At 27.2% G+C, this 11,767-nt stretch overlaps 2 protein-coding genes across 2 annotated transcripts; one reads left to right on the top strand and one right to left on the bottom strand.

Moving 5' to 3' along the window:
- The first annotated feature begins 36 nt into the window (after nt 1-36).
- LOC113383831 (tRNA selenocysteine 1-associated protein 1-like) lies at nt 37-1,353 on the top strand. Its single transcript, XM_026622067.1, has 5 exons — nt 37-131; nt 201-561; nt 633-844; nt 954-1,149; nt 1,229-1,353. The coding sequence occupies exons 1-5, from the start codon at nt 102-104 to the stop codon at nt 1,351-1,353; spliced, it is 924 nt and encodes a 307-aa protein (XP_026477852.1). The 5' UTR covers nt 37-101.
- Nucleotides 1,354-1,709: 356 nt separating this feature from the next.
- LOC113383847 (transmembrane protein 214-A-like) lies at nt 1,710-9,263 on the bottom strand. Its single transcript, XM_026622068.1, has 5 exons — nt 9,212-9,263; nt 3,017-3,148; nt 2,602-2,867; nt 1,939-2,069; nt 1,710-1,836 (listed from the first exon to the last, which is right to left on the bottom strand). The coding sequence occupies exons 2-5, from the start codon at nt 3,132-3,134 to the stop codon at nt 1,710-1,712; spliced, it is 642 nt and encodes a 213-aa protein (XP_026477853.1). The 5' UTR covers nt 3,135-3,148; nt 9,212-9,263.
- Between the last annotated feature and the right edge of the window lie 2,504 nt (nt 9,264-11,767).

An 11,767-nucleotide genomic window follows, 5' to 3' on the forward strand; every position in this document is an offset into this window, starting at 1 on the left:
AACATTAAAATATTTTTTATAAATATATTTGTATTATTTTAAAGTAAATATTATTTATTTACGCATTTCAGGAGTGTACTAGAAATAACAAATAATTCAAAATGATTCATTGTCAATTGTGGATGGGAAGCGTAAGTTTTGCTATCACTTTTATGTTTTTCAACTAGTTTTTATTAAACTACCTAATATAATCTATTTAGTTGGAGCCCTACATGACTGAAAGCTTCGTCATGACAGCCTTTCAAAAAATGGGCGAGCATCCGCAAAATGTAAAAATAATGAGAAACAAATACTCCGGTGAGCCTGCTGGATATTGTTTTGTTCATTTTGCAACTGATGAAACAGCAATTGATGCCATGCATAAATTAAATGGAAAACCAATTCCTGGTACAAATCCTGTAGTACGATTCAGATTAAATAATGCCAGCACCCAGGGAGGAAGATTATCAACTTCGGAACGAGAGTTCTCGGTTTGGGTAGGCGATTTAAGCTCAGATGTGGACGATTATAATCTTTATAGAACTTTTTCATCAAAGTATAATTCGATTAAAACAGCAAAAGGTACCATATATTATTTTATTAAACAGTTGCATAAATATAATAGATACTTAACTATGTATTTGTTATTTTAGTCATATTGGATGCATCTGGCTTTAGTAAAGGGTACGGCTTTGTCAGATTTGGAAGTGAAGATGAACAAAAAAATGCTCTGTATGCAATGAATGGATATATTGGTCTTGGAACAAAAGCCTTGAAAATTTGTAATGCAGTTCCTAAACCAAAAGGAACTGTAACAACAACTACTACTACTACAACCCCATCAACATATACTACAACTGCTGCTGTAAGAATATTACATCATTTTATTTTGAACATTATATTTCCACTTTTTAAAATGTAAAATTTTTGCTTTGACCAATGTAATAATGCTATTATTTTGTTTCTGTTAACAGCAAGATTACACACAATATTATGATCCTTCTACATACTGGCAAAATTATTCAGCTGCTTGGTCTTCGCAAAATAATTATTATGACTCACAAACTACTACCGAGAGCACTTATTCATCAACTGAAACACCAGTTCCAACATCATACGTTCAAGAAGCTCCACCACCTGACCCAGCTGAAGATGAACTTGCTTTAATTGGTATAAACATTACATAAATATTCTTTATTCCCTTTGTTATTTATTTTATTTTTCTAAATTCACTTTATTTTTATTTCAGATCATAAAGTTACTGTAGATGTTGAAGGTATGAATAGAGAAATAATCGAACGAGATAGAAATTTGTGGGATGCCTTGGAAAGTTCAAAATGGTTTCCTTTAGAAGCACTTGAAATTGCTAATTAAGAAATATTTAAATATAATTCTTGAGTTAATTTAAAAATCAATTATTGATTTGATTAGTCAAAATTTTCTCACCAATTAACATGGACATATTTAAGGAATTCAATTCTGTGATGTTTCACCTTCTTTTATGTAATTATTTTATACGCTGAAATAAATAAACATTTATTTTAATCAACAAGTTATTCTTAGAAAGTGCGATATAGATAAAACAATGATTACTTTGTACATTACATATTGTATTATAAAATCTTTACAACAAATTACACAATAATTAATAAATTATAAACATAATTCATTGCATGAGTTAACATGCAATGATTAAATTTTACTTGAAATACAATAATACTTGAAATAAATTATTTCAGTTTTGAGTATGCATCAACTTTTTCATATAGCCAGCTATAATACTGTGATGCGTATTGTTGTGTTGTATTAAATGCTTCCAATGTAACTTTGTGCAAGTTTTCAGGAGATAATTGTCCACTACAGAAAATAATAATTTGATTTTATAGCAATTCTATTTTATATTTAAAATATAGATCTTGTAACTAATGTGTATAAATGAAATGATGAAACTCTACTTACACAAATACTTTAGTCTTCAAATAATCACGGCCTACATCAATGTATTGCACACAGAAACCACTAACTGTTGACCATGTATTAACGGAGTGTTTCTGAATTGTGTCCAGAAGACCAGGTGCATACTCGTTTATCTATGATTAAAAGAAAAAATAAAATCAATCTTTCAATAATTAATATATATTTAAAAATTTTGATCTCTGAACATTGAAAATTTATTGAGCAAAATAAGAAATATATCAGCTTTATAAAAAAAAAATAGAGCAATTGCAAATTCTTATTAAAAAACTCTTTCCATAAATAATATTTTTAAATAAATTAAAACAAACATTGAAAATATAAATATTTTCATCTGAAACTAAAATTTTGTCTAATTTATTATAAAATCAATTTCGATTTATGATTTAAATCGATGAAGTTAGATCCTAAACTTCTTTATCTATGATCCTAAATAAACTAAAACTATCAGAACCAAAAAATCTATAGGAATAAAAATATGTATTGAAATAATTGTAACATTCAAAGACAAATGCATTATATGGTTTAGTCAAGCAATAAATTGAATCACATTATAATTTAAATAAGTATATAATGGAGAAAAATATAAACCATTTCCTAAATTTTTAGCTCAACCTTCAATACTCATAATACTTCTAATATACTCACAGCATTTACTACAACGGGAGTTTTCTCTCGTACGTAATCATTAACATTTCCATAGAGATCAACCACAACATTACGCCCACTAATAAGTGCATCACTTGCTAGTTTTAAATAAGGTTGAGCAATAACAGCTGTCTGATTATAATATTCAGGAAGATTACGTTCAGCCCATTTGTAGCCTCTTGCTGAGTAAACTAAAAATCGATCACCAGCTTTTTCTGCTATTGGTAACAGACCTGTTTTCGTTAAAACTTGACCATGTATACTAGCTGAAATAATAAATAAAAATTGACAACTATCCATTTATTGCAAAAAATTTAGTTGATAATTTAATTTAATTTGTAATGTATAATTTCATAGTAATAAAAATCCATAGAAACAAAAGTACAGCTTTTGTTATTTTAATTTTTATACTTACTTTCAAAGGACTTATATGTTGAAATATCATAAGCCACAACCAATCCTGCCATCAAAAATACTAATAAGAAAACCTTTGTGATTTTCCAAGCAAGTGATGACCCCTTCTTTTTAGACATTTTTTCTAATAAAGCCTAAAACAAAAGTATATATGTTAATCATATAGAAATCTAATGCAAAAATCTGCCAAAAATAATTTTAAAAGGCTCATATAAAAATATTATGGTTAATTTTTTAAAAACTCACGTACTGTAAAATTTAAAAGTTAATTCAAATTTTGTTTTGTACTTTAACAACTAACTGATTATTTAAAGAATTAAATAGTACATAGTTGAAGTTTTCTTTCTTTGGTAATAATGTTTTAAACAAATTAACTTGCTGTAAAATTTATTGAATACAAATTTATCTGTACTTTCTATCATCTATCTGAGTGTTTAAACGATTAAATAGTACATAGTTCAAGTTCGAATCTATGATGCATTTCACATTTAGAAAGCAGTACTCACATTGCGCACAATAAGAATTTCATAGAACATTCACTTTCTATAAGCTACTTCTGTAGCATTCGCAAGTCGATAGTAAATGCAAAAATAATACTAAATAACTTTAGAAAATTGATAAAAAAATGATAAGAGAAAACAAGAAATTGAATATCACATTGAGCATTAACTAAGTAAATAGCATTAAAATGCTGAGAGATAAAAGTACGATTTAGGATTTATTCTAAAGAGTTCGAGGCAAGTATATACATATATGTATTTAAATTATTTTTAATCTCCAGAAGGAAAAGTGTATTCATTTGAACCAAAATTTGAGCTTTCGTCGACGATTCCAAAAGCCTTTTGATGAAATTTGATAAATACTCGTGTTGATTAGTTTTATGCCGGACTATCTGCCGGACCGTTTCTTTAAATTTGTCAGAAAGTCAAAAATTTTTATCAACGTATTCGCCAAAAGCCTTGAACCGATTGAAATTCAAAAATTATTCGAATGGTACCAGGAAAATGTGCTGTGTAGTCTTCCTGAAAAGATGAGCCGAACCGTTTCTTCGTAGTTATTATTTTTTTGACTATTTTGATGAAACGAAAGGGAATATCCTAAAATATTAGAGGCTACGAAAAATGGTCGATTATAAAAAAATATTAGTTTGGAATAATGGGCACAATTTAAAAAGTTGCTCATTTTAATTTATTATTGATTATGTCGATTATTTATATTATTGTCGGAAAATTCATGCAACTTGCTTATGGCAAAATGCAACTAACACCTAGTTGATATACATTTCTGAATAAACTTTTCATTGGATCAAAAGAAACTCCATTAATATATTACACATCGATGGTTATAAGTTAAAATTTGTGACTAATATGAAGTTTTGATAAAAGTAATATATTAAGAATGAATTTCCAACAATTTTACTCATATCACAAATAAAATTTGAGTGTTTCTTATCTTATCTAGTTACCAAATGATAACTAAATTGAATTACATTAAATTTTTTTCTACCTTGGGGGTAATTATTACTTAAGCAATAATGAGAACTACAGTTAATTAGGATTGATTATCTAGAACTTGTATCACTGTTTTCCAAACTAATACGACAGAAGACAACTTGTAGAAAAGATTTAGTTTGATGATTATAGATTATTATTAGTAAAAACTTCATTATTCAAAGTATATTTTATTTGGTATTGAATTATACGCTGTGTTTTAAGAAAAATGCACGATAATTATTAAATGCTAAATTAGAAACTATATAGATTGAATTAGTACAATAATGCATTGAATATAAATTAAAATTTTGAAGTAGTGGCAATTGGAGTACAATAATCAGATTATTGTACAAATTTTATTTCTACTGCAAACTAATAATTAATATTCAGTATATTTATACGACAATTAGTCACATTAAGACTTGTAGCAAAATTTTAGTCGGATGTTATTATCTAAGTCTAGTCTTACAGATATTGTATCTACAAAATTCACGATCAATATATTTATGTTCTATTGATATATAACCTCTACTTTTATAACTAATAAAACTGTAAAGTTTGAATTACAACTTTAATAATCCGTTATAAAAATTAAAATTTTGAAGCAACGGCAATTTACACAGAATAATTAGGTAAGAGTTATACAACAAAGTCTAAAATCACGAACCATATAATTTTACTTCTATTGCAAACTATATATTAATCAATATTCAAGGTGTGAATAATTAACTTGTATCTACAAATTAAAATTTTGAAGCAACGAGAATCGGCGTACAAAAATCAGATTTGTATAAAAAAAAACCATCAAATCTTACTTCTACTGCAAACTAATCATCGATATTCATTATTTTATAGTCGACACATGGTCGACACTAATACGACAAAGAAATTTACAACTTATTGAAAAATTTTACCCAGATTTTATTATCTAAATAGAAATATGATTACAGATTTTTGTTACTAGAAACTTCATGATTGATATATTTATGTGCTAATAACCCTTTCCACTCGAATGCCAACTTCATAAAGCTTGGAATTCGCGAGTGGAAAGGGTTAATATATGTAAAACTGTACAGTTTGAATTACAACTTTAATAATCCGTAATAAGAATTAAAATTTTGAAGCGACGACAAATTACACAGAATAATCAGGTAAGAGCTTACAGGAAAGACTAAAATCACGAACCATATAATTTTATTTCTGTTGCAAACTATTAATCAATATTCAAGATGTGAATAATTAATTTGTATCTACGGTTTTCATAGGCCAATGACACCACGAGGTTAAAGTTTCAATAGCGGAATAACAAAATAAGAATGTAATTCCGTTTTAAAACGCTTGTAAAAGCTAAATTAACTAGGAGTCATCAGTAATTGCTTATCTAATATAACTTGATTTAATTTAAACATTTAATAATACGTTGCAAATGCAAGTTATGAACTTTAACTATCACTAGGGAGAATCATTTTAAGTAATGTTATATTGAATATTTATTTAAATATTTCAAGAAGTTAAGGGGCGCAACTAGTGTAACCGCCTAAAAAAAGGTGATTTTTGGGAATTTATATTAAAAAAAAAATACCAATCATTTTCTTTCAATCAATTTTTAGAATATATTTACGCATGTTTTTGAAGCCTAAAAAAAGCGTAAAATTTTTGAAGAAATAAATTAAATATTCTTTAAGTTATCGTCGATCTCCAAAGGCGCGAAAAAAGAAGGTCCTTCACTGCTGCAAAAATTGACAAAATAGCGGCGTTTTTAAAAAAAAAAGTCTAATTTTACCCAAAATTTTGGTCGTTTTTGGACTGCCAAAATTCGATTTATGATCCGATCGAAAAATCGATAGTTCATTTTACGGAGAACTATATATAGAACATGTAAAAAAAAAATCGATAGTGATCGGATCATTTGTTTTTGAGTAATCACTGCAGCAAATTCGGAAAATGCTGTTTCGAGAAAAACGCGTTTGAAGATAAAATGATCGTTATGCTATATACCATATATATACTCTTTAAATGGCTGTTACTCAAAAACTATTTAAGATATCGATTTGAAATTATGGTATGTTATTTTTAAAGGTATAACCTATCGAAATATGGAAAATTTGAAAATTCATTTTTTTGAGAATCCATTCTAACTTACTTTACTCCTGTATAAATATAAAATAGAATACGAAATATGAATTACTGCATTTAAATATGTTTAAAATCAGAAAGGAGAGCTATTCCGTAATCATTAATTAGAAGTACTTACATTAGAAGAAGTACTATTCAACACGTTTCAATTTGTTAAGCAAACGTTATTTATTGCGTTATTGAATAACATATGCATATGTATCCACATATGTGTGTCTATATAAGAGAACAATAGATAGAATGAACAAACAATATTAACAACAATTACTTGATAATGAAGCTACATGCATAGTGGAATCTGTCTATGGGACACGTCATGCTCAAATAATATAATAATCAAAAATAAGATATTTATTAAAACGAAGCTGGTTTTATCTGTTATGAGCTCACCTTTAATTCAGTTACCATTAGTTACACATTATTTCAATCAATATGAAAAACTTAATATAACAAAAACTATTTTTTTCACTCATAGAACCAAATAATATTAATTTTAAATAAAAAAAATTGACGTCGTTCTTTTTATTTTTTTTGACGGTTACATGATTTAAATTATTGAAACAATGCCAGTAAAGAAAGTTTTCTCATTCGAAATATGTGAAATTGTACAACTAACTGATCTCAGGTATAAAACCGTTAGGGTTTAGAAACCTTGGAAACTTTCTATGAAGCACATGGGATTTAGTTGCAGTGTAAAAACGATTCACAGAATTTTTGTGAATGAATACGGTATTAAACAGTTATTTTATTTTATCGGCAAATCGTATATATTAGATACACTTTTAAAATAGTTTTACACAAAATTTATGTGCGTATTTAGGAGAATTAAGAAAATTAGTTATTTTAACTCAATTGATATTTTTATTTTATCTAATAAATAAATAAATAAATAAATGTTATTCAGATGCACATCTTAACTTTGATATAGTGTTTTGAAGGGGGGCTACCCAGTGGTCAACCCATATACTGTTATTAATGGGTCAACCACTCTTAATTTTATGTTAATTTTCAATATTAGATAGGATATAACTAATAGTTTTGGCGCAATTCAATTTATATTTAACACATATTTTAATATAACAATAATTAGAGAAATCTTATAAAGCCACCAAAATATAAAAGATTTGATAATATTCTTATTTAGCCAATTAACAAATAATTTTAAAGCTTTTTACCAGGTATGGATAAAATAATGTTATATACTATATATAAAGTTATATATAATATTATAAAGTATTTTTTTTATTTTGAATTTAAATACTAATAATTACTCTTAAAAATATTTATAGATAGTAATTATAGTTAGAACTAATAAGTTCTAACTAGATAGTTTTAATGTATTTTTTATTATTATACTTTTGATGAAATGGACTAACGATAAGAGAATATCCCAAAATATTAAAAGCCCACGAAAATTGGTTCGATTATAAAAAAAATATTAGTTTGGAATAATGGAATAATAATAATAATAATGAATTTTCAATATAACAATGTTGTAATAATTAAATAGATTTCATAAAGCCACCAAAATATAATAGTTTTGATATAAATGTGATTTATCCAATTCGTAGAGGTACTGGTTAATTAACAATAATAATAGAAGAAATAGTGTTTAAAGCTTTTACAAGATATAGATAAAAATATAATAAATAAAAATAAAAATAGATAAAATTTTATGGAATTTAAATACTTATATTACTATATAATATTAGTTCTAACTAGATAATTTTAATGTAATTTTAATATTCCAAAATATTGAAACCCTACGAAAAGTGGTTCCATTATAAAAAATGTTAGCTTGAAATATAATAAAACAATAATGAAATAGATTTTATAAAGCCACCAAAATATAATAGTTTTGATATAAATGTTATTTATCCAATTCGTAGAAAGAAAGATTCGTTAGAAAGAAAATTTCTAAATACACTTAATAGATATATACTAAGGCATTACAGTCTTTTCCAAGAATTTTTATAAATAAAATCATTTTATAAAAGGAATAAATAATAGTATTTCTTATACGTGAAGATTCAATAGGTTTCATATATAGATTTCTTATAAAAAGAAATTTAATAGATTCCAATTTTAGATAAATTTTTTTAATTAATTTGGATAATAATTATTCGTAGAGGTACTGAATTGAATAATTTTAACGCTTTTTAACATAAAATATTTGAGTAAAATTAATTATTTTAATAGAATTTAAATACTTATAATTACTGATTAAATAAATTTAGTTATAACTAATATTCACTAAGAATATAGCCATTTGTGAATTATTTTCTCATTTTTTTGTGATAATTTACTTTGCAATCAAAACTGTAGGTCTTACTTTGTTCATAATTTTATATTCATAATAAAATTTATTTTCTATAATGAAACACCGATATTGTCAAGGTGCGTTTCTGTGACAGGCACTTTCTTGTACAATTGAACATGCTCTCAAAAATCAATAATCATTCTGCTCACATTATGCATCAAGAGAGTTTAGGAACAAATAATGATGCATTTGATGCATCCAACTTGCACTTACACACACATGCACCTATATTAGAAATAATTTTTACCCTCGCCCTGTTACAGTACACTTATCAGCACAAAACAACACTAGTTAAAATATATTACAATAGCACTTCATGTATATTTAGGTCTGGCCTTATCACCGACACTCGGTTCTGGGAATATTTTGGGTATTTGTATTTTATCTTCAGCTATGCTATTCGTTCAGTAAATTTTGTATAATGTTGAAGGAATGTTAGTAAATTTCGTTGTCAACTGAGCGCGTATTTGAGTGAATAACTGGTTATTTAGTTATATTGCAAGAGGCGGCGCGCGCTCTCAAATGAAAACGATCGAACATAACAACACAGCATTTCCTGACGATGAGACGCGTGAGTGTGCGTTTTGTCAAGCCATGCCGTGACAGGATGGGTGTAAATTGTAAGAACATTCACGAGGGATAGGCTTTAAATGCAATTTGTGGAGTTTCGCAAGGACGAACGATTAAACAAAGACAACAAGCAACTAGCTTAAGGCATCGTGCCTTAAGGCAAATTGCTGGAACTTCCCGTACCGCAATCCAAAATTCGAGTAATTAAAATAATCAAATAATCAATAAAAGTTGATCAATGATTTGAAACTTTAATAAAATTTCGAACCATATTAAATCATTCTATCTTAAATCATCTGTTTTGAATATTTTTGGAAATTCTGAACTGTTTTTCAAAGCAATCGTTACTGCTTTAACTGCATAAGACGAAAGATCGAAGCGCGTAAGCGCCGCGTCGCCGCCTAACGCGTAAACTTGGTACGGAACCCATAGGAATGTAAACCAAATTTATACTTATTAAAATCTCTATAAAAAATATCTGATAATTTGATGTGCCTATGTCTAATGTTCAATTTTGACCGCCAAATGGCATTTTTTTTTACTTTTTTTGTTAGATCTCCGAAACCGCTAGACCTGCCTTCATGACAATTTGATCAATTCTTCATCTTGTAAATACAAGTAAAATGTTTTTTGAATTGTTCAAATCGCTTCATCCGTGTTCCCGAAATCGTCGACGAAAATTTGTATCCGCACACACACACATACACGCACATACACACACACACACACACACACATACATCAATTTTTTCTAAGGTATGCCAAAATTTTCAGAAACCTCTGAAAGGTAAAGATATGTAAAAATTTTCATTTTCGATTTTTTGCGATTACTATAACTCCCTACGGGAGTTAAAAAATATCCACCTAATGCAGTTCGAAAGATCCCAGAATTTTACATTAAATTCCAAATAATTTGGATAACTAGTGGTGATAGCATCGAGTCTTAAGGCAAATTGCTGGAACTAGAAAAAACTTCCCGTACCAAAAATTAAATTTTTAAAAAAAGTTTAAATATGTTTTAACTTTAAAAAAAAAAATTAGATTTTTGAGAAATTTTTTACTTTTTTGGCAAAAAACTTTCCGAAAAAAATGTTTTTTTTTTACTTTAAAATATTTTGAAAATTTTGCAATCGCACTGTTTAGCTGCATAGAGACGATATCGAAGCGCGTAAGCGCCGCGTCGCCGTCTAACGGACACACGGATGTTACGAAACCCATTGAAATGAAAACAAAATTGATACACATTATTAAAATCTCCATAAAATATCTGATAACGATAATTTTTGAGCTTAAAATGCCTTTTTTAACTTTTTTTTATAGATCTCCGAAACCGCTAAACCTGCCTTCCCAAATTTAATCAGTTGTTCATTTTGTCAATAAAAGTAAAATGTTTTTTGAATTATTAAAATCGGACGCCCCGTTCTCTTAAAAACTGAGTTATTGTTTTTGGCACTTTTAGCCCCATATATTCGGAACTGTTAGGACCTGCCTTCGCTAAAAACTAGTCACACCTCGTTTCAAATTCCACATTCAAATCGGTTGATCGGTGTTCCCCAAATCCTCGACGAAAATTTGTATCCGCTCATACAACACACAAAAACACACATACATGCATTTTTCCAAGGTATGTCAAATGTTCAAAAACTTTGAAACGTGAAGATACATAAAATTTTCGCTTTCGATCTTTTTGCGATTACTAAAGTGAAAAAATTCAAACAGTATTTTTCGCTGAATAATAATCATTTATATAAATTTGTGGGGTTTCACAAGGATGGATAATTAAACGAAGACAAAAACATAAATTGTACATGCATTTTTAAATAATTGGGGGTAAAATTCTAAATCATTTCATAGATATACTATGGCATACAGTCTTTTCCAAGAATTTTTATAAAATCCATTTTATAAAAAGGATAAATAATAGTATTTCTTATAATGTGAAGATTCAAGATTCCATAGACAGATTTTCTTATAAAAAAGAATTCAATAGATTCCAAATTTTAGATAAAATTTTAAATAATTTGTATAATAATTATTGCAAAGAGTACTGAAATTTCTGAATGCACTTATAAGATACTATGGCAATAATCTCTCTCAAGGAGTTTTTATAAATAATTTTATAAAAAATACCATTTTTATGAGGAATAATAATATTTCTTATACGCTAAGATCGGATCACTAAATCGAGATAAGAAGATCACTAAATAAATTCAAATTTTTCATATATTTTTAAA

This window comes from Ctenocephalides felis, unplaced genomic scaffold, assembly GCF_003426905.1.
Source record: "Ctenocephalides felis isolate EL2017-DRISC unplaced genomic scaffold, ASM342690v1 CF-g0.4_SCAFFOLD_00845, whole genome shotgun sequence".
Lineage (NCBI taxonomy): Eukaryota > Metazoa > Arthropoda > Insecta > Siphonaptera > Pulicidae > Ctenocephalides > Ctenocephalides felis.

What these genes read in the sequence shown, in the direction of transcription:
- LOC113383831 (XM_026622067.1), top strand. Translation starts at nt 102, where the DNA reads ATGATTCATTGTCAATTGTGGATGGGAAGC. An exon ending in GTCAATTGTGGATGGGAAGC is followed by an intron (nt 132 to 200) that starts GTAAGTTTTGCT and finishes TAATCTATTTAG; the next exon opens with TTGGAGCCCTACATGACTGA. An exon ending in AGATGAACTTGCTTTAATTG is followed by an intron (nt 1,150 to 1,228) that starts GTATAAACATTA and finishes TTTTTATTTCAG; the next exon opens with ATCATAAAGTTACTGTAGAT.
- LOC113383847 (XM_026622068.1), bottom strand. Translation starts at nt 3,134, where the DNA reads ATGTCTAAAAAGAAGGGGTCATCACTTGCTTGGAAAATCACAAAGGTT. An exon ending in AACATATAAGTCCTTTGAAA is followed by an intron (nt 2,868 to 3,016) that starts GTAAGTATAAAA and finishes TTATTATTTCAG; the next exon opens with CTAGTATACATGGTCAAGTT. An exon ending in CTCCCGTTGTAGTAAATGCT is followed by an intron (nt 2,070 to 2,601) that starts GTGAGTATATTA and finishes TTTTAATCATAG; the next exon opens with ATAAACGAGTATGCACCTGG.